We start from the raw sequence: 22,385 nt of genomic DNA on the forward strand, positions 1-22,385 counted from the left end.
TCTTTCTTGACCTTGGATTTACCTGGTGTTTCTTGAGCAGGATATTGACACTTGTAAGATCTTTTCCAAATTCATCGCTCTGCAGTTGAGAGGAGATGTTCTGGAGCCAGGAGTCCAGCGCTGAGCAGCTCTGCGTGAAAAGCTCAGCTCGGTTAGCGTCGAACAGACACTGAGCTTTGGCCTGAGTAGTGCTCTCCAACTCCTCCCACTGCTTCTGCAGGCTGCTCAGAGTCTCTGATACGGTCTGCTCCAGCTCCGGCTTCTCCTTCACCAACACCTGACCTTCCTGCAAGAGAACAAGAAAGAGACAGGTAGTCATTGTAGCTATTCTGACCTCTGCTAATGAGTTTTACGTTCCTTGTTTGTTTGTTTTTTATTTAGTATGGCCCTGATGAAGCTATTTGGCTAAGTAATATCCATATTTCCAGACATTCCACATAAAAGAGCAATTACTAGCAAATTGTTCATTTTACAGATACAGATTTCTATGACTTTTTAGAATTATTATACATTTTCATTTTGTTTACAGGTTTGGAAAATACAATCTACATTTTTTTATTGGTTCAGGAGGTACATAAGATATCTCAATGGTCTAGGAGATGGTGGGAACATACCTTATCAATCTTGTCCAGCCAGTCTTTATTGGAGCCCAGTTCAGCCATGAAGGCCTGGTGCTTTTGCCACTTGCTGTGGAGGTTTCTGGCCTCATCATAGGACATGTCCTGAGCCGTCAACATCTTCTCATTTATCCACAAAGTCAGCTACAGAGACGGGGATGGAAAAGAAGACTTAGGCACCATTTACACTGCAGGCCTTGATGCCCAATTACGATTTTTTTTTTGTGACTATATCCGATTTTTTTTAAAGATCTGCTTAAATCATCTTTTAAAAGTGACCCATATCTGATATATGCATTTACACTACACTTGGCGAAACAAACAAAAACAACAACATTTATTGACATGGAATTCATAGATTTTTTTTTAATGCAATAGTTATCCTCCTTATAGTGCGCATCAAAAAAATTATATAGTACAAATTCTTCAAGACAGTGATTATGTACACAGATCCGCTATAAAGGTTAGTGTTTACTAATGGTCTTGTGTTATAACATTTGTGAAGCATGTTTACATTTCTGGGTTCGATTCTGACCTTGTATAGTTTTTTTTGTCTTCATTAAAACCAAATGTGTTCTTCAGAGATTGTATATCAAGAGCAGGGACATGTTTGTATTAGGGGCGTATGCATCGAATCGTAACATGAGGGTATTGTTAAACCCCTAGTTTGTATGCTTTTTATTTTGTGATTTCACTGGAACGAATAATGTCTCCACAACAGCGGCAGCAAGCACTCAGGATGATTTCAGAAGTATATCAGCACCAGATCGCATCTTATTTAACACAAACGAATGACATGTACTCTGCTACTACGAAAAGTTTTAAAAAGTCACTTTTTTCAATGATGTACGACTTGCATTTACAGTAAAATATCCGATCTGTCCGCATGCATGGTAGACGCAAATGCACGCATCCGATTCATTTCAGATTCATTTCCACAAATGAATGAGGCCTGAAACCAATCTGTGAATATCAGAATCCATGCTTTTTTCCTGCGTACACGTTTGTGAGTCAAATCCGATCTGTGCCACATGGGAGGAAAAAATTGGAATTGGGTAACTTGAACCATGTAAATGTGACATTATTAATCCCACGACAGCCTAAACCTGGCACTATTGGATTAATCCTGTAGGATGTGCTGTGGTTCCCTAGTGTATTTTAAATGAATGTTATCTTTCTCAATGGACTTTGTCTTATAATAATTGCTCTGTATTTTTAATTATTACCTCTTGTCCATCCTGAAGGAAGTGCTGCAGCTCTCTGTTATCCTTCAGTTTAGCTAGCAGCTCATTTGCAGCTTGTTTGTTCTTCTGGTGTCTGAAGGAAATCGAGAAGGAACATGAGATGAAAAACATGATGTTATCTGGGTTTGTTGAGGGATGGGCATGTATTTAAGTTAACGCACACCACTGCCAGGATCCATACAGATTAATACGGCACAGCTATAATATATTTCCAATATAGCGCAGCTTCTTAAGTACTCTTAAATATTTATTGCAGTATTCACTCTATATTTAAATTTGTTTTGAAAGAAGTATCTTATGCTAACAAAGGATGTGTTTATTTGATAAAAAATTACAGATAAAACAAAAGACATTGTGAAATATTATTACAATCTAAAATAACTCTTTTCTATTTTAATATGTTTTAAAATATAATTTATTCCTGTGATGGCAAAGCTGTATTTTCAGCATCATTACTCCAGTCTTCACTGTCACATTATCATTCATAAATCACTCTGATATGTTTGCTGCTCAGAAAACTTTTTTTACTCTCAATGTTAAAAACCGTTGTGCTGCTTAATATTTTTGTGGAAAAATATTATTATTTATATTTTTTCATTCAAATACTCAAAGTATTCTTTATTGAATAAAAAGTTCAAAAGCATTGCATTTATTCGAAATCTTTTGTATCATTATACATTTCTTTACTGTCACTTTTGATCAATTGAATGCTTCCTTACTGAATAAGTGTTCATTTATTTAAAAAATATATATTACTGGCACAAAACCTGTGTACATTTATATAACAAATGTAAGCTGAATTTATGGGGAAATAGCTATATTGTGGCATTGTTGAACAATGATTACAGTGATTCAATTACTTAATAAAAAATACTCATGACATGATGATTTTGGTCACACTGATGTTCTAATTATGTCTTTTCAATTATTCAGTTTCTGCTCACCTCTCCTGAATGGAGTCTGTTTTCTCTTGGATCTTGTCTGCATAAGTGTTGCCGTCAGATACAAGTCTCCGTCCAGACTCGACCACACCATTGATCTTTTCTTCACTGGCTTCCATGGTAGTAAGGAAATCCTCGTGTTTCTTGATGGCCTCCACAGCCCCTTGCAGGCTGGAGGGCATCTCTGTGTGTGACAGAACATATTCCTGTGGGCAAAGAGAAAAGAGACAGGGTTATTAGCTTTCATTAAGTTTTCACCCACCAATCAGGAGTCCTTATTTGCAGATTATTCAACTAAAAAATTGTGTCTTCCCCTAGAAAGATATGGAATGTTTTAAGTGTACAGTATTTAGTTGTATAATACCAAAAATACAAGCAGTATAGCATACACACACCTGGCTATTGAGGAAGCCCTCTGCCTGTTTTGTATCTCGTAGCAAGGTTTGGAAATCGAAGGCCTGGGCAAGGACACAGTGCCGGCTCTCCCACATTCTTCTCAACTCGTGCCAGCCGGTGTCCAATGCTTGTAGTCGCTGGGCTAAGAACATGTACTGGGCATCAGTCTGTCCCTGAGTTACCTAAACACACACAAATCACAAATGGATAGAAAGATAATTTGCTTTATCTGTACAACAACTATTTTCAGTTATTTGTCAAATTTCAGTAAAATGTATGCTTCTGGTAAAAAGGTTTTTGTTTTCTTTTTAAAGTAAAATAAATAAATTGTATTAATAAAGAATAAATTAAATTGATCACTCATAGTGTTATTAAATTTATTTTTAAATGTTAACAATTCATTAAAGAATTTTTTTCTGAAGGACGTGTGACACTGAAGACTGGAGTAATGCTGAAAAAAATCAGCTTTGCCATCAGAGGAATAAATTACAATTTAAAATATATTAAAATTAGACAATACTACTTCTTTACTATATTCTGATCAAATAATACAGCCTTGTCAGCATAAGAGTCCTCTTTCTAACACAGATTTTTTTTTTACAAACTGACCTCAGCTCCAGTAGCTCTCATCTTCTCATAATCTTCCCTGTAATTATCTACTTCATTCTTTATGGCCTCATGTTGTCCCAACAGACGCTCCGCTTCAGCCAGCGAGGTGGGCGTGTCCTCTGATGCCACGGTGGTCTGTGTACGAGACAGCCAGGCCTGGAAGTCATCAAGATCTCTGAGGAAGCCCTGAAGCTTTGAGGCTTCGCCCAAAGACTCCTCACGCCGCTTCATGGTGGCTCGAAGCTCCTCCCACACGTCCTGGATTTCAGCCAGTCGACCCTTGATCTCCTCCTCCTGCTCAGGATGCTCAGATGCCAACTTCTCGGCCTCAGAGCGCATATCATCCAACTTACCCTGTGGAAGACAACGGGAAGAGAACAAGAAAGAAAAAGTATAAAAGCTACATTTTCTGTCTGGTTGTTTTAGATATAATGATGTGTTTTTTATTTATATATTTTTACCTGTATAGCCTCCAGGTCTCTCTCCATACCAGTGAGCTTGCGCTGCAGGGCCATGACCCCAGCCAGGTCGTTTCCAAGGCTCTGTGTGGACTCAATGACTTTGGTCTTCTCCTTCATCCAGCTCTTGATCTCATTACACTCGAGATGATAGTTCTGGATATTCAGAGCAGATTCCAGAGCTTGTTTGCGCTGGTTGGCCAGACTCTGGAAATCAGACCACCTTCAGAGGAGGATGAAGAAGGAGAAGTGTGAGGCCATTTCTGCTTATCAATGGGGTAATATTTTTGTTAAGAATTTACACAACACAAGGTATCTTGATTAAAATTGTTTATTGAAAAAAGTAAATCAAATGGAAAATAACACTGGGTAGTATTTTAGTCCTGAATAAATTAAATACATAGACTATTAATCCCAATTCCTTTTACTTAAAGCTATCTTTTGTTGTTTTGACAGACACACATGGCTGCAGTCACTTTAAGAGCTAATGCACGGATCCTGTATTCATTATACAATTATACAGTACAAAATACAAAATGTGTATACATTATACAAAAAAACGACTATGTTTATATGATATTTAAAATTTTGCGAGTTAAAGCAATATAATCCGCAAAAAATAACTTACTGGCCAGCTGTTTTTGAGGTGGATTTTTTACGAATGTACGCATAAAAAATCATCTCAGAGAGCATGCAAGCACTGATTAGTTTAAAATCGCTTGAATGTTTAAACTGATAAGACTTAAAAAGGCATGCAAATGGTAAATTTTAGTCACGATGCGCTGCTGGCCCGATCGTGCAAGTGAATATTCCGTCATGTCCTGACTCATAAACGCAAGTGTGTATTATCGCTGCAGTGCTTGATGCTTGCCTTGCCCAACACATGCCACAACACACACAAGAGATAGAAGACACTCACACTGTTTGTGAAATTGCGTCTGGCAGATAGTTGTTAAAAGAATGATTTGATTTTGTAATCTGTATGGATTACGATTGCGGGAATTTCCCGCATTATAAATTGGAGACCTGCAGGAATTATTAGAATTATGCGCAATAGCCGCAATCCCATGCTGAAATTCGAGCCCTGACCTTTATGAACATTTTCTGTGTGTATGCCTGTGTTAAGTTGGTTCTCTGTGCTGTTTATCTTTCCTTTGTTATAGTTTTGTCAACTATATAATTAGATAACTCTGGGTGTGGTCAATCTGCTCTTTGTGCTGGTGACTGTACCTGTTATTGAGTTGGTTTTGCGTTTGGTCAATCTGCTCTTTGCTGCGGCTGTCTGATCCAAGCAGCTGTTGGGCCACTTGATTGACATCAGAAATGCGAGCGCCCAGTGTGTTCATCTCTGGCTCCAGAGTTTCAAACCTTCATTCAAAACATAATTAATTAAGTTAATAACACATAATTAACATAGTTAATTAATTAAAACTTAAACAAGGATCATTGTATTTGTTCTAACCTCTGCTGGACCACCTCCAGGTCCTCTAGTTTGGTGGGAATCTCCATGTTGTGCAGCCACTGTTCTTTTTCTCCAACCCACAGCTGGCAGGCACTAGCTTCACTAAACATGCGATACAACGCAAGTGCCCCATCTAAGGCCTGTCGCCATGACGAAGACAAACTCTCTAACTCTTCATAGCGCTGTTCTATCGCTGGGAGACGGCCCTCCACCTGTTCAAGAACGAGAGAGACTTTTAAATAAATAATATGAGTAACAAACACTACTGTTCAAAAGTTTGGGTTCAGCAATTTTTTAAAAATGTTTTAAAAGAAGCCTCATACTCACCAAGGCTGCATTTATTTGATAAAAATACAGTAAAAACAGTAAAACTGTGAAATAGGATTACAGTTCAATTTTAATATAATATATTTAATATATTAATATATTTAATATATTTTAAATTGTAATTTATTCCTGTGATGCAACACTGAATTGTCAGAAATCATTATAATATGCTGATTTGGCGCTCAAGAAACATTTCTTATTAATGTTAATGTTGAAAACAGTTGTGCTGCTTAATATTTTATGGACAACCATGATACTTTTTTTCAAGACTCTTTGATGAATAGAAAGTTCAAAAGAACAGAATCTATTTGTAGTACAATTAATTTGTAACATTGTAAATGTCTTTAATGTAATGTCATTTGATCAATTGAATGCATTCTTGCTGAATAGAAATCATTTATTTAAAGGTCCCATTGCTATCTTTGACTGCCTTTGAGAAAATGAAAGCTCAGACGAGCTGATCTTGAATCTCCTCCATATGACGTCATATGACGACTATTTTTTTTTAATCTAAAAAGCATACTAACATTATAAGGGCAACCCAGGAAAAATTATAAAATAACCATGTCATGGGACCTTAAAAAAAAAACTTTCACTGACCCCAAACTTTTTACCTTTTTGAATGTATTAATAGGGTGTCAATCGATTCAAATATATAAATCGTAGTAAATATTTATCATCAATCTGTAGTTAATGCATCGTTTCTTTCCAGTGTGTGTGTGCCATTATCAAATTTTCATGCTGCGGTTAATTGATTGAGCTTTTATCACGGTGTACGGTATTATCACGGTATTTTAATTGCTCAAGGGAAACAGATGGATTGTGGGTATCTGAAAAAACAACAACTTGAATCACAATGTGTAATTGTGATTTTCAAAACATATGGTATTGAACTAAACAGAATTTTCTTAAGTTTAGTGACAACATTTTACAATGTTTACATGATACAATGACTGGTAGGCTTTTGTTTGTATTATTCAATTCAATTCTTGGGTTTGATTTCAATCTTAATTAAATTTTGACTCATTTGGATAAATACTGTAATAGGTAGGCTACAGTCTGCATGTTAATTTTTTCAAGAAATGCATTTCTCATTGTAATTACAAGTAAAACATATAATAAATATTAGGGCTGGGTAATAAATATCGATTTCTCGATATTAATCGATTCTCATTTTTACGAACCGATATCGTTTCTTAAATCTCAAGAATCGATTAGTCATCCTGTTTCATTTGAATGAATGGAACATTGTATCGCGGCTGCGCGCATCCAAAAAAAAATAAAAATCGCAATAATCTTTGTCCTTTGTTACTATTGATATGAAACAAAGTCTCAATTTTCAAATTATGTCCATTTTCTTTAGAAATTCAAAAACATAAATAACGTTTTGGCGCTGTGGCATGAGAGCGCTCTGGCGCAGCTCAAGAGAAGCAGCAGCGCTGATCTCTCTTCCGGCTTAATAATACCAGTCACAGCGCGAAATAAACATGAACGAGCATCTGAAAGTGTATTAAAAGATAGAGTACAACTTATCGAAATCCGTATTATTTCACATTGATTCGCTCAACCAGCGTTTCAACCATGGAAAGACTTCAGTTAAACAGCTTGTAATCAATGTCATGTATCGTCATATATTAACCTTAGAAAACCCACATAAACTCATTAGTCAGCTAGAAAAAATAACTCTAGAGAGGAGCATTTTGCTAAATATATACTCCATATTACATATAATCTTAATGTTCTTCAATATTTAATGCATATTTGAATAAATCTGGCAAGTTTTGTATGATAGCCACCATTTAAATGTTTATATTTCATATAATCTTCTTATTATAAAAATAAATAAAAGTGCAATTTAAGTGTTTGTATAGCTACAAAACAGTTAATTATTACCTTCATATTAGGCTAATGAAGCCTAGTAGGCTACAACTAGACTCCCATAGTTTACAGCATTAGTTAAGAAATTTTCTAAGAGATTTCCTTGAGAAAATTTGACATTTATTGCAACTGATACCAAAATAATCAATATTGAATCGAATCGGAATCGAATCGAATTGCAAGCTTGTGAATCGAAATCGAATCGAATTGTGAAATTTGTGTCAATACCCAGCCCTAATAAATATGTAATATAGTGCAAAAAGTACTCCTCGCTATTTTTTCTAGTCAACTAATGTGCTGGTCATTAAATGGCTTTCCTGAGGTAAATGTAACAATCTGTGACATAACTGTTGTCCCGCAGTTTTATTGACCTGTGATGTGATGAGGCATATACCTTTCGGTAAGTTGTACTGTCTCTTTAAATAAAAAGTAACAGATGATCGGTTTACTTGAACTGAGGTGCAGCGATCTGTCACAATGGACAGAACCTAAGAGCTGATTTTTTTTTCCATATCAAAAGAAACCTGCATTGTCTAGTCTGTCGGTGTCAGTGTCCTCTTTGCTACACGATTTTTCTCAGCGTGAGAGCGTGTGAAAAGTGTCAATTGCATACAGCGCCTATCAGACAGGACGCGGAATGCGCGGCGCGGGTCGCTGGGTTCAACGTTGCCCTTCAGATACAACGTGATTTGCGTATTGCGCAGCATATATGCAGTTGATGGAAAATAAGAAAAATGTGAGTTTCTAAAAGTCTAAATTCGAATCTATTATTTTTCACGGTATTTTAAAGTGCCTGCGATAACAATATTGTGCATATGCGATTTATCACATTACCGAATACTGGCACATGTCAATGTGTGTGTTGTGTGTACCTGTGGGGAGTGTGTGTACGCTGCAGGCAGCATTGAGGCCTGTTCATGTAGTGAGTCGATGAGTGATCGGTGACTTTGAATCTCTTCTTCCACCTCTCTCTGCGTTCTGGCTAGGGTCTGTGTAGAAAACTCATCATGGCCCAATTCTTGACTAGACACCTACAAAGAGAACAAAAGGAGAATAACAAAAGATTCAGTCTGATGACTAAACTCAGCAGCAAGGCTACACCATGATGAATTCCTTTGAAATCTGTACAAATATCCAGTAAAACCTTTGTGTTTGTTTTACCTGTCTTAGTGTTTCCATTATCCAGGCCTCCATGTCATTGGCGTCTGTTTGGAACTGATGGAAAGCCACAGACTCATTGAGCCTCTGCTCACGCAACTCTGAGGCCTGTGGAAAGACAGTGTGTGAAATGCGGTGCTGTGTAAAGACACACATTCCACATTAAAGTTTGAGCCATTCTGTTTCTGTACCTCCTCGAGGTGTGACCACTGTGCTCTCACGTCCTTGATTCGCTCTGTAACCTCAGGTGCTCCAGAGTGACCTTCCTTTACCAGGGCTTCTCCACCAGCAATGCTATTGCCCAGAGGACCGTACCGGGCTGCCATCTCATCTCTGAAGGCCTCATGTTTAGATAGGAAGTGAAGAGCGGAGCTCAGGTCCTTTCCATAATCTCCTCCAGACAAGATCTGCTCCTGCTCCCGGATCCAGGCAGCCTCCTCTCCCAGCTCCCACAGGAACTGCCACAGCCTGCGCGAGTCATCTAGTCGAACTCGTCGATCCGCTGCCAGCTGGCCCAATTCTCCATATGCTCGGCCCAGAAGGTCCACCTTCTCTTCAACCAGCGCAGGGTCACACGGCTTATAACCTAAAGAGAGAGGTGAGAATCAATTGTGTTTTAATTGTGAGCTCAAGACCAGCACATGTTTGTTTTTGTGTGGGGCGTATACTCACTCTGTTCATTTGAAGTAAATCTCTTTGCAGCAGCCTGCACAGCTTTGACTCTCTCTGCCTGTGCTGATATATCAGCTTCCACTAGTGTGTGTTTCTGCAACAAGTCCTCCACATCATGGAGGTGTTTTCCACTATCCTGGGATTGCAAGCGACTCTAAACACACAAACAAAAACATAAAAAGGACTGATCAATAAGACATTAGTCATGATTAATCAATCTTCTGTTTATTCAGCTACAGCAATAGAGATTCCCTGGAATGATGTGCGATCGTAATTCTGCGGCGGGGCATATTTGGCCTGTGTGAGAGCGCCCTCTGGCGTTCAGATGGAGCAGCATTTACTACCGATCAGCCGCACTGCACTGACCACTGCGCAATAAATAAATCGCAGCCTTCGCAATATCGCATGCGGTTTCATAGCAATTAATTGTGCAGCCTTAGTCTGAATGAGTCCATACCTTCATGTCTTCCATCCAGTCCATGATGTAGCTCATCTCCTGTAGGAGGCGTTGCAGGTCTCTGTGTGCTAGCAACCTCTCTCGCCGTGCCGCAAGTAGTTCCTTCAGATACTCCCACAGTCTGAGCACGTTATCCCTCCGTGCCAGTACGCGCCGCACTTCATGATATCCCTCCGCCTCCAGTTCTCGAGCAACAGCTTCTACAGCTGCTACGCGCTCACCATAAGCCTGGATGTCGGTCTCGATGGCCTCATGTTTGCGAGTGGCTGCCTCCACAGCGCCCAGTTCAACACCAAAATTGTCCTAAAGGTGAAGACAATGTTTTATATTAGTCATCATCTCACATCATACTATAAATATTTTCTTCTAAGTGTCAATGTACTTCACCTGTGACACTAGCCGCTGGTTTTCGCTGAGCCAGGTTTCTCTCATGGCTGCTTTGCGGTCAAAGCGTGCGGCCAACATCTCCAGCTTCTCCTGACGAATCAGCTCGTTTCTCAGTGCCAACTCTCTCTCGTGTTCCGCTTTCTCTAGCCTCTCCCACGCCTTCTCAGACAAACAGCAAACACAACAGGCCATGAGATATGTGTAGATTCAGATATACAATAACATTTGATGTGTATATACCTTGTTGATGTCAGAGATGAGTTTTCCCTCTCTTGGCATGTAGACTTTCTGATTGTTTGCTCTCATTTTACTCTGAATGGTGAAGAGCAAAACTTCCAAATTTCCCTTTTCAGTGAACCTGTCAAAACGCATACAATAATAAAGAATGTATTTTAGGTATTAAACATTTAAAGTCAACATAAAAATCCAGTATAGAGCTATTTTTACTCTATTGTAATGTGACTGTTGTCTTTATATACACACACACGAGTTAAACAGGATATTCAGTGAGAAAAATTGTTGAACAGAACTTGATTTTATCTATTGGGAATTGATTGGATAGTGAAAACTTGGTTTTACACACCACAATACAGCCAGATTGAACAAAAAAACAAAACAAAAAACAAACAATCAAGTTTATCCCTAAAACAAGAAAGAATATCTGCCAAATGGGTATAGTAAGGAAAATAAACTTAATTAAAAGGAGGATTTTTCTTGTTTTAAACAATCCCATGTAATTTTGATCAACAATCTCAACTTGCATTTCTCCAGAAAATAAGAATTTATTCTTAAAAAAAAAAAATAACTGGTGTCATTTTCTCACCCTCAAGTTGATCCAACCCTGTATGACTTACATTCTTCTGCTAAATACAAAAAAGATATTTTGAAGAAAGTTCAGTAACCAAACAATTGATAGGCCCATTGAAAAAAATACTATGGAAGTTAATGGGGCCCATCAACTGTTTGGTTTCCAACCTTTCTTCAAAATATCTTCTTTTGTGTTTATACAAAGAAATTCGCAAAAGTTTGGAACAACTTAAGGGTGAGTATATGACAACACAATTTTGGATGAACTATCCCTTTAAGAATTGTACTGGAAAACAATATAAATATATTTTGAGAGCAAAATGACTTTTGGAAGATATTCAGTCTTGTGTTCTGATTTTAAAAAAAGTGAGATCATGCTTAAAAACAATATCTGCCAATGAGCAAGAGCAAGTTAATTCATTTTAACTGAAGATTACAAATAATTTTCTGCTATTGAATAACCAATTAATCAGTAAGAACAGGAACATACATTAGAAAAGCAAATAGGGTCAAACTTGATTTCATGTTGCCTTGATACCACTCTTTTACACTTGATCACTTACTTAGGTGGTTTCTCCACAGTGCGGTAGGTATTGAAGGCCTGTAGCTGGTTCTGAACCGCACTGAGTGAGTTAGCGAGTTGACGGTCATTAAGGGTAACGATGGTTTGTTCAATCCACTGCAGCAGCTCTGATGCCAGAGTCTCATATTTCTCTATCAGCTGATCTGCCTCGATAGCATAGTCCAGCACCTACAGAAACAGTCGGATACACCTCTATTCACTTTATAGACTAATGACCCACACTTACAGAAACACTTCAGGAGATAGCTAACATAAGGGCAGAGTGTAATTCTCTCTCGCTCTCCATGTACCTTGCCAATCCTTTTTCCCTCTACAGCGAGCGCCTTCATCTTGCTGAAGTAGTGGTAGTATGTGGCCACATATGTGATGATGGACTTCTCATCAGGCTGATCAACATTCACATCTAGAGACCAAGAGATATGACAGAAATACATTAGCTAGCATTCTTTTTATTCAACAGATTGTTTCTTGATTTGGTCTGTCTGGACACCTTCCACCCAAAGGTTCTGTGCGTATCTCAGAGTATATTGTTTTTTGACGACTGTCTGTGGGTAGATCTGTCTTTACTATCTGGTTAAAAATGATGCATGCATTTGCTATTTATGCACATATCTGAATCTCACCCTCTGGATCCAGTAGCTTGGTAAGACCCAGCTCCTTCTCAGCCACATTAAAGGCATTCTGCAGGTTATAGTGGGCATTAGAACGCTTAAGATTATCAAAGTCAATCAAGTCTGACCTAAAAATGAGAAAGAAAGAAAGAAAGAAGAAAATCAACAGGAATGTTCTTTTGAGGTGGTAAAACTATTTGCCAAGAGGACATTTCTTTTTGAAGAGATGATCACTGCAGATCACTGCAGTACACTTCTCTAACAAAAGAGGGAAGCACTCCATCACTGTAAGGGATTTTCTCTCCTTATTTAGGTCAACTTAATTCAACGTTTCCTTTTTTACGTTATGCTGCATGAAAAAAGCTGCTAGGCGACAGTTGAGAGGAAGAGAGCTAAAATGAAGGGATGTGGGACTGATACAGCAAGAGATCCTACATGGCCCAGTTAGTTTATGATGAAATTATTTCACAGGGAGACAAAAGCGGAATCTCACCTCAAATATACAAATCATACAATGTACAGTAAATACAGCTGGGACCAAACATTTGAGAGCATATGCTTCCATTTTGCATTGTTTTTATTTATGTAATACATATATTTTCATAAAAATGTATGAGCATAATAAAAAAGTGAAAAGCTGGATTTACAAAACTAACATATCTTTACACATCTCAGAATTCACAAATTGATGGTAAAATGATCCCTTCAACTTATTGATGTATTCCATCTATACACACTTTTACAAAACAAAGCTAAAATTCCAGAATGCCATTGGAGGCACCTGCAGACCTCTCTGTATATGCGGGAACATGCTGAAGAATGAAGGGCCGTGAAGAGCATGAGCACATGCTACTATGTGGAAATTGCAGTCATACCAAAGCTTGTCATGTGTTTGAGACCAAAGGCCTTGTACCGGTGTACTTGTATGTGTGTTTGAGCTGAGATCGATACCTGTGTTTGTGTACTATGGCATTGAACGCTAGACCGTCTCTCCAGCTTGTGGTGAAGTTGTGGACATTGACATTCGGGTACCTGAAAGGAGAGTAGCTTTCATTAGTACACAACCAGAGCATGTGATTGGAGTGGAGCGGGAGCGATCGGAGAGCGCCATTTTTGAAAGGACCGAGCGTCTGCCTATTTCCCACTCCAATTTCGCTTCGCTCACACCACGAGTCTGAAGTATGCGTAGTCAAGCCTGTCTCGCACCGTGAACAGTAGACTATTTTCAGTCAAAACTCGGCTCAATTATGGAGTTCAAAAAGAAGATAATTTTGGAAAGAAACTCCATGTCTTTCCCCGCTTGGCTGAAGTAGCCCACATTGTGTTCAGCATCCCAAGCGGGTCTGCGAGCACAGAGAGGGTTTTCTCCGCTTCTGGCCTGCTGTCAAGAAACCACTGCATGAGTCTGAAGCCTCAGATATCATCCAAACTTGTGTTTTTGAAGGTGACCTCAAAAGAACTGCAGATCAGGAAAAACATTTTTTTAAATTTTTTTATTTAAACCCAATTTAATTTGTAATCCTCTGGGCAAAAGTTCAGTTATAAGAATTTTGGTATAATAGTTAGTTAACTTTTAAAACTTTATGTATATTTTTGTATATTTTTAGTTATATTATTAGGCCCATTTATTCCTTTAATTTTACAGCAGTTTGTGTACAATGGATATAAGCCAAATATCATTTAAATTTCAATCGTGCGCTTTGCGCAAAAGTTCAATCATCAAAATTCTGGCCTAATAGTTAATTTACTTTTAAAACTTTTATGTATATTCTTGTTTATGTAATATTTATTTTATTAGTTCCATTTATTCAATTTAATTTACAGGACTTTTGTCTAGGCTATATTCCTTCTTACACAGGCCAGGCCTGATTTGTAATTTGAAATAAAACATTTCTATTTGGAAAACGTTGTTGTTGAAATTAGTGAAATACATGCTAATTTTTTTTCTTTTTTTGGAGCAAGCAGGGGGCGATTTGAGTGGAGCACAAATCAAACTGCATTGAGCGCTAATGAGCAGAGCTGTCTGATTTGGCTTTGAGCGGGGGAGCGGAGGGATGAACAGTTCTGTGAGCGAGTAGCTGAGATTCTCACCACTCCACTCTGCTCAAATGCTCTGTACAGAACCAGAACTAGTGTGTTCAAGAGAACAGAAGCATCATTCAGTCATCTTTCTCTTCCTCTCTTACCCAGCAGTCTTCATCTGACACCACAGCAGCAGAGCATCTTTGGCAGATTTCTTCTCCTTGTTGTCCTCCGTCTCAACGCTAATGTCTTGGATCTGTTCAAACAAATGAGACGTAAAACATTTAACTGTGTAAACTTCTTATCTTTACCTCTTAGTTTAGATTTTAGGTTTGGGTGAGTTTTTAACTTTTTTTTGTAGACTCCTGTCAACATAGATGCTGTTTTTTGCTTTGTTTATGTTCTGTAAGTTATTGTTTAGTTCAGTTTTGTATACATTACTGGGAAATTAACACAAATACTGAATTCACCACCTGAATGATTGGAAGTAAATTCAGTTGTAGAATGCAGTTGTCATAAATAACCAAAAACACTATGTGCACTAAACATGATTTAGTACAGGACACTCAGAAGAGCAGTGACTTTGTATTTAGCTGTTGTGTGTTCATGGCCTTAAGTTTTTGATTGATACGATACATGGATGGTTTTCAAGATGGCGCCTGTGTGTTTGGCTTGCTGTCTGTTGCTCTCGTGGTTTCTTCTCTGCTTGTTTGCAGTGTCTGTAACCTGCTGTGCGACTAGTCTATGCCAGTGTTGGCCTTACGTTACTATTCCTCCACCTAAGATGCCATTAATAAACGCCTGATCTGTGGTGAATAAAACCTTTTATTAGATGACTTCTACTCCTCAAATAACTAGGACTTTACGTTCATCACAGCGTCCTGGATAAAGGTTGGTGATTTAACTCCCTTCTCAGTACTGGCTCCAACAAACTGTACATTTTTTAGCTCTCCTCTCCGAATGGATGCGGGGGTGGGATTATAACAATTTTAAATAACTCTCTCTCCTCACGCTGCAGGTTTGTCCCTGTTACGGCCTTCCCCAGCTTTGAAGCTTAACATCTCCACCTAGACTGGAATGATCCTGTCTGTCTAGGATTTTATACAGCAATTTACTGAGCTTATCGGCAATATTGCCACAAACTATGATCGCTTCCTACTGGTTCCTACGCAGATGACACTCAAATATATTATTATATATTTCAATCAAGAGAAACACCCCTGTGGCGTTAAATTCACTTCTGCTATCCTTTCTAAATGAAGATAAGACTAAGGTCAATGTTTTTGGGCCAAATGAAAATTCGCAGGGTATAAACCCTGATTTAGGAAGTCATTCTGCTTTTAAATCCCCAGGGGTGCAGAACTTAGATGTTCTTGTTGACCAGCCTTTAAAATTTGACAAACGCATTTCATCTGTAATCAGTTACAGTTTGTACCAACTTCGTCTACTGTCTAAAATCAAAGGCTTTCTCATCTGAAAACTCCTGAAATGGCTGTTTAAAAGAAAAGGATTTATTTTTTACTTTTTTTTTGTAAAAATATCAAAGTCATTACGGTCACTTTTGATCAATTCAATGCAGTCTGGATCTTTGATAATTAGCTTATTTCAATAGAAAGAATATTAAGAAGTTCAGGCAAATAAAAAAGGGCAAAGCCATAAAACTATTAAGCCATTTGAAAGGCAAACAAAAAGAACCGAACTGGGTTAAAAGACGACAAAAGATCACAATAATGACAGATAATCACACATTAATTTATTTTTCTTTAGCTCAATGTGTGTCTGAGTCAAATTCCAAAGCCAGAACTAGACTTAATTATGCAAGATTCCCTACACAACTACAATTAGTGCACCAAAAAAATTGACATTAAACCAATTTAGTTAAAACCAGGTGTTCCCATTTTTATCAATGACGAATGAGAGATGCTGTATCAACTGACTCACAGGCTTAGACACACACCTAAGTCTAGTCGAAGCCACATCATCCTACCTGGAAGCGGAGGATTATAGTCCAGATGAGTCCAAGTGTGAGGCGGTGGTTTCCGTCGACTATGTCGTGAGAACCCATATTCTCCAGATGAACCTTTTGTTCTTTTAGGAACTGCAGAGCCTTGTCAACGTTCTCCAGACAGTGGATGCGCATTCGGCCCTTGGTTGGCTTTGGCTGAGAGAGAGAACGAGAATTTAAATTAATGAATTGAAGTGTTTGAAACTGACAGATGAATATGACAAGAAAAACAGGTTTATTAGTGAGGGAGGGAGGGATGGATGCTGACCAGTTGTTCACTGGAGAGAACCTCCAGCAGTCGGATAAGCATGCGTCCATCGCGGAGGTCAGTGTAGAGGTCACCGATTCTGCAGGTCACACGGCCCAGGTGAGAGTTCACCCATTTAGTGAAAGTTTTCTTTTGCACTGCCTCTCTCTCATCTGGAAGAGATAAGGAAAAAAAGAGGTTTGGAGGTCTATCTTGTTCAAAAAACATTCACTCTGGTACACTAAAGCCTCTGCACACAAGAATTTGAAACAATAATAAACCACATAGACTGCGAATGCATTTCAAAAAATTATCTTAAAAATACACATATTTCTAAAAAGAAAAAAACATTAGGTCACAAATTTAAAGGCAGAAAAACAAGACTCCATAAATTTTACTGCAACAACCCATGTCAGGACCTGGATTTTACAACTGTGCATAAAATGAACATTCAAGAATGACGTGCAGAGGCCGAGGACTGACTGTAACTCTAAACTCTATTAAAGCAACTCAATTACTGCAGCATGCTGACAGCTTGACTGATGGCTGCCCACATTAGTCAGAGCAGACCTCACTCACAGCCAGCCAATTATGTGACGGAAGGGGTGGGACTCAACCGGACACAGTACTGTGACGAGATAAAGCATCCTAATTTTTATAATCAGAGTTTCTCTGGCCCTAATCTGAATTTTAAAAAATGACACCGCCAGACAGATGGAAAGAGACCAGAAACAATAATGCTTGATATGACTGCAGACAGATAAGTGTCCACTAAGAGTCCAGTATTAGTGTCACAGGAACTTGAGTGAAAGCATATGGGGCTGGTCAGTAAGAGGCTCAACCCACTGCTGTCATCTGATTGACCTTTACAGAGGAACAACAAGCTGTTTATCACAAACACTACTACAACTACAAGCTCCCCCTCACTAACACCTATATTCACAGAAAGACTGAGCGAGAGCTGCTTGTTGTGTTCTATACGCTAATATGACAAGATAATTCCTGTAACAAGTTTAAATGAACCATGGTAATTTAATTGCTGATAAGAAAAATGTCATGAGCACAAAACGCCTCAGTCATTGAACAAACACGCTCCCTGTAAATGCTCAAAACAAGCACACAAAATAATGCAAGAGCACAAAAGCAGTGAGAGGCAACACAAGGTCAGCTTCAGAGCCATCTGGTCACAGATCTTCTCTCGCACACACACACACACACACACATCCTTCCATTAGGGCTGAGCTTTTCATTTAACTGGGAATTGGATCACACTGTAACACAAAAACACCTGTACATGTATGGCTGAAAACTACACAGCGATTGACTGCTGAACTGCTAAAAAGGGAGTTGATTGGTAAAGGACATCAGATCTGAAAAGCCTGGTCTGGCCTGGTCATGGTTTGAAACGAAACCCATTACAGAATAAGACACATTTCGTAGATGGTAAAACATTGAAGGCTGTCTCTCATTCCAGATTAAATTCTCATGTCTTTTATTGTGTTTATCTTAACACACTTTCTCAGTCGAAATTTCATCAATGAAACTCTTTTCTACAGTTTCTTCAGCTTCCTTTTACAGACAGACAGACAGACAGACAGACAGACACACACACTCACACACAACCTCACATCCTCACAACCTCACAAAAACATGCCCAGGTCACAGAATTCAAACTACTTTTTTTTGTAAAAACTAATTTTAGAAATTAGTTTTTTAAAGGCACACTATGCAAGAATTTTACCTTAATATAACAGCTTCAAGGTCATTTAGGTGGTAGACAAATTCATAGTAGGGCAAATTATCCTGGTAGTTGGGGCTGGGTATCGTAACAAAATGTTCGATACCGATACCTTGACTTCGATACCGGTTCCTGAACGATAACTTTTTCGATACCAATTTTATGTAACTAGTTTAAACAATATAATATTACCTACATTTTTATTTTATTTTTCAGTTTGTTGACTTTTTCACACTCATATTTTGAGTATGTAAAAAAGCACCAATGCTAAAGTTTTCTATTTTTTTCATTTAACAACATGTATTCTTTACTTCAAATTAGGGTTGTAACGGTATACCGGTATGGCGGTTTATCGCGATATTGACATGTATGATTATCATATCGTGCACATTTGCTTATCCGCGGTAAAAAAAAAAAAAAAGAAAGAAAAAAAAGAATTCACCTGCACTGCCGCATGCAACTTCTTTCAGCTTGACTGCTTACTCCATATCCGTACAGCGCTGAAAATGTCCGAGACAGAGGCTGCGAATCTCTATCTCCCGCCGAAAAAATAAATAAAATCTGCAGTATGGGAATATTTTGTAACTTATATCCGAAAAAACGATCGTGGTGTTGTCCTTGAAGATGGATATCCAGTTTGCAAGATATGTGGACGAAGAGTGGCTGCAAAAGGAGTAAACACGTCGAACATGTTCTCCCATATTCAGGAACACCATCCCTCCGTGAAGATAAAGGTTATTCATAACTTTTATAACTTAAGGCCATATTATTGCTGTCATGCTGAGGGAATCCCGGTCTGTCAAAAAGACGCACACATGCGTCTTTTTGCGTTACAAAACAGATGACACGTAAAATGTGCGATTTAAAAAGATAGATGGATGAATAAAGCAAAATATAGCTATGCAGTAGCCTAAATCTAATCGCGATGTGCGTGTCTGTGAATATACAACGCAAAAAGACTGGTGTGCAAGCCGCTTCTATATTCAGCGCGTCTCTGTATGAATGAGCAGCGCCGTTTCGTCTAGTTAGTAGATCTAGTACACACTCAAGTACGCATGACGCTCGTGGTTTTTAAAGCTGTCTCAGCCACTACGAAGACGTGAACACATGAACATATCTAGACAGAGAACACTTAATGTGCACTTTATAATTATTTTTTTAAAGAATAATCATCAAATACACTGACTGAAACTCATAGGTGTTCAGTACAACCTGGAAAAAAAAGTTTAGTTTGGCCTATGACTAAAATATATTATATTGTGTATAGTTTTTTGTCCATGTTTTAATTTATTAAACTTCTCTTGTGTAGACAAACTAAAGTTGTTACATTTTATCTGATTGCATTCTCAAAAATGCATTTTGGATTCAATCACAGAAGTTATTTCAGACAACCCAGAATTTCTGAGGAAATAAATATACATTTCATAAAGACTCTATTGAAAAAAACTTTGTTACAATAAACCATGTTCAACCAAAAACAATATCTGTTTTTATTCATTTAGGGCCATTGTAGCTGATGATGATTATAATAATGATAGTTTAATATCGTATACTGTGAAACCGTGAAACCGTGATATTTTCTGAGACGATTATCATACCGTGAAAATCTCATACCGTTGCAACCCTACTTCAAATCACATCTTACATCTTAATGCATTGTTTAACAATGAAACTGAATGAAAATTGATTGAAATGCATTACACTGTCACCTCTGATAACAGATCATCACTCTAAATTGTAATTTAGAAACATGCATTTTCTGTAAAGCTCATTTGAAACAATATGTATGGTGAAAAATGCTATACAAATAAATATGAATTAAATTAAATATAGACTACTGGGGGGCGGGATTTATGCCTCATGCTCAGCACACATGAAGCTTGCCGCAAAGCACTGGCAACAGTAGCCTAATGATTATGGATGTGTCGGGAAACAACAGCAAGGATATATTTTAATTGTTGGGACGCTTACATGCGCACACACACACACTCACGTGCAACGAGCTACGTCTCTGAGTAGCTGCGTAAACTAGTGTTTTCTGCCACAGCCAATCATGCAGCATGCTTATTGTTTCAATGGCATAGACGAGATTAACCACTTAGGTACCGAAATTTGGTACCGAAAAACAAGTTTCGATACTCGGTATTACCGAGGCAATTCGGTCGGTACCCAGCCCTACTGGTAGTAAAGCTTTAGGTGCCCCTGTAAAAACTAGCTTTTCAAGTTTGAGAGGAGCGAGACAAATCTCGTGAGAATCACAACATGCTTTACGGCAATGACGTCACACACATCAACAACAACATATGAGGCATTAAGACACTTGCGCGCATTTTAGACATGATACTCAACAATGGAGAAAGCAAAGAAAATGCGGTCGGAAGAGACTAGGAAAAGGAAAAGATAAACTGACCACGTGAGGAACTAGACAAGAGGTTAACAGGCTTTTCACCCGTTAGCCCGAGCTAAAAAGCAGCACTGGATGCAACAGTGATGCTGACCTAGTGATCTTGTTGATGGACTAGTAAGTAAATATTTCTAAGTTTGTGTGGATTTTATTTTGTGATTTCACTGGAATGAATAGAGAGAGTCAGCAACGGCGATAGATTTCAAGAGGGCGTCCGAGTGGAGGCTGCGTGCGCATTATCTTTTCCAGACATCCCGAAATCTAAGCTGTTGTCCTGAATCCGGCCCTAATTGTCCCGAAAATTATTCTAAAGCAAAATCTTGAGTAGTTATTGTCTGATAAAATATTAAAAACTGTCTGTGGAGGTTGAGTTGGCCCCCGCCGACGGCTCATTGGCTGCCGCATCATTTAGGTTTCTTTTTTATAAGATATAGGCACGAATTTAGATATGCATTGTTAAGCAAAGTTTCATTCATTCGTTTCATTGACATGGCTGGTGTACCGGAACCACAACACAGTGTTTTTTTAGTGGCAAACTAAAGACTAATGACAGACCTGTTGATCTTTGAAAAAAAAAAATGTTGGTTCAGGTTTGAAATTCATTATCTTTTATTATAGGTTATGTAGTCTAATATCATAGTAGGCCTACCCTTAAACACCCCTTAGATCTCTTATTTAAAGGCACAGTATGGAAGATTTGTACCTTGATATAACAGCTTCAGAGGAGTGAGTGCAAAGATGCTCTGCTTCAGTGGTATCTACGACGGTAACGTTAAATAAAAATACTCCACAGCAACTCTAGGGGTCGATGTTAGACAAAAAAGGAATTTCTGCATAGTGTGCCTTTAAACAAGTATTAATTGAATCTACATTTGGATTTCTTTACAAAACTAAAATTAAAATATTTCCAATCATAAATAATATTATATTTTGAGATAGATGTGTTCGACCAGAAAATATTTTTTACAAACATTTTTTATCATAGAGAATGTTTAAATATTAATATCAGCTGAGGAGGGAAACGGAGGTGGAGTTAGTGGTGCGATCGGAGGCTTCTACTACTGGAGATGAATCGGGAGAGGTTTGTGCACCTACTGATCAGAGCGCGTGCTGACACGGAGTAAAGCCTTGTTTGTACTCGACACGTCCGCACGAGCGCAAATGTGCGCACGGCAAAAATGACGCGTTGGGTGCGCAAGACCAGGAAGACTCAAGACTGTGGCTGGCTGTGTGTACGCCTTTTTTTTGTAACAGCGCGCCCGGCGCCGCATCCGGAAACGACTTCAAGCCGAATCTGCCCGAGCTTGTACGTCTCACCACACCGGCACCCAGTTTGCGCATCTAAATTGCAATTTTTTTTTT

General features: G+C 38.3%; 1 protein-coding gene across 5 annotated transcripts in view; it reads right to left on the reverse strand.

Moving 5' to 3' along the window:
• Positions 1-22,385, reverse strand: part of sptbn2 (spectrin, beta, non-erythrocytic 2) — a 77,900-nt gene that overhangs the window by 10,871 nt on the left and 44,644 nt on the right. For all 5 annotated transcript variants that reach the window (XM_039649888.2, XM_039649890.2, XM_039649889.2 and 2 more), the window contains 23 exons: positions 16,903-17,054; positions 16,617-16,790; positions 14,794-14,885; positions 13,559-13,639; positions 12,620-12,735; positions 12,287-12,399; positions 11,977-12,164; positions 10,847-10,964; positions 10,607-10,765; positions 10,220-10,522; positions 9,763-9,916; positions 9,282-9,676; positions 9,094-9,198; positions 8,805-8,963; positions 5,728-5,939; positions 5,496-5,633; positions 4,269-4,488; positions 3,808-4,161; positions 3,198-3,380; positions 2,806-3,008; positions 1,844-1,934; positions 615-761; positions 23-286 (listed from right to left, as the gene is read on the reverse strand). In XM_039649888.2, coding sequence (XP_039505822.2) covers positions 23-286; positions 615-761; positions 1,844-1,934; positions 2,806-3,008; positions 3,198-3,380; positions 3,808-4,161; positions 4,269-4,488; positions 5,496-5,633; positions 5,728-5,939; positions 8,805-8,963; positions 9,094-9,198; positions 9,282-9,676; positions 9,763-9,916; positions 10,220-10,522; positions 10,607-10,765; positions 10,847-10,964; positions 11,977-12,164; positions 12,287-12,399; positions 12,620-12,735; positions 13,559-13,639; positions 14,794-14,885; positions 16,617-16,790; positions 16,903-17,054 — 4,121 coding nt within the window. The remainder of the gene's footprint in view (positions 1-22; positions 287-614; positions 762-1,843; positions 1,935-2,805; positions 3,009-3,197; positions 3,381-3,807; positions 4,162-4,268; positions 4,489-5,495; positions 5,634-5,727; positions 5,940-8,804; positions 8,964-9,093; positions 9,199-9,281; positions 9,677-9,762; positions 9,917-10,219; positions 10,523-10,606; positions 10,766-10,846; positions 10,965-11,976; positions 12,165-12,286; positions 12,400-12,619; positions 12,736-13,558; positions 13,640-14,793; positions 14,886-16,616; positions 16,791-16,902; positions 17,055-22,385) is intronic.

Source organism: Pimephales promelas, chromosome 4, assembly GCF_988280905.1.
Source record: "Pimephales promelas chromosome 4, fPimPro1.hap1.1, whole genome shotgun sequence".
Taxonomy (NCBI): domain Eukaryota; kingdom Metazoa; phylum Chordata; class Actinopteri; order Cypriniformes; family Leuciscidae; genus Pimephales; species Pimephales promelas.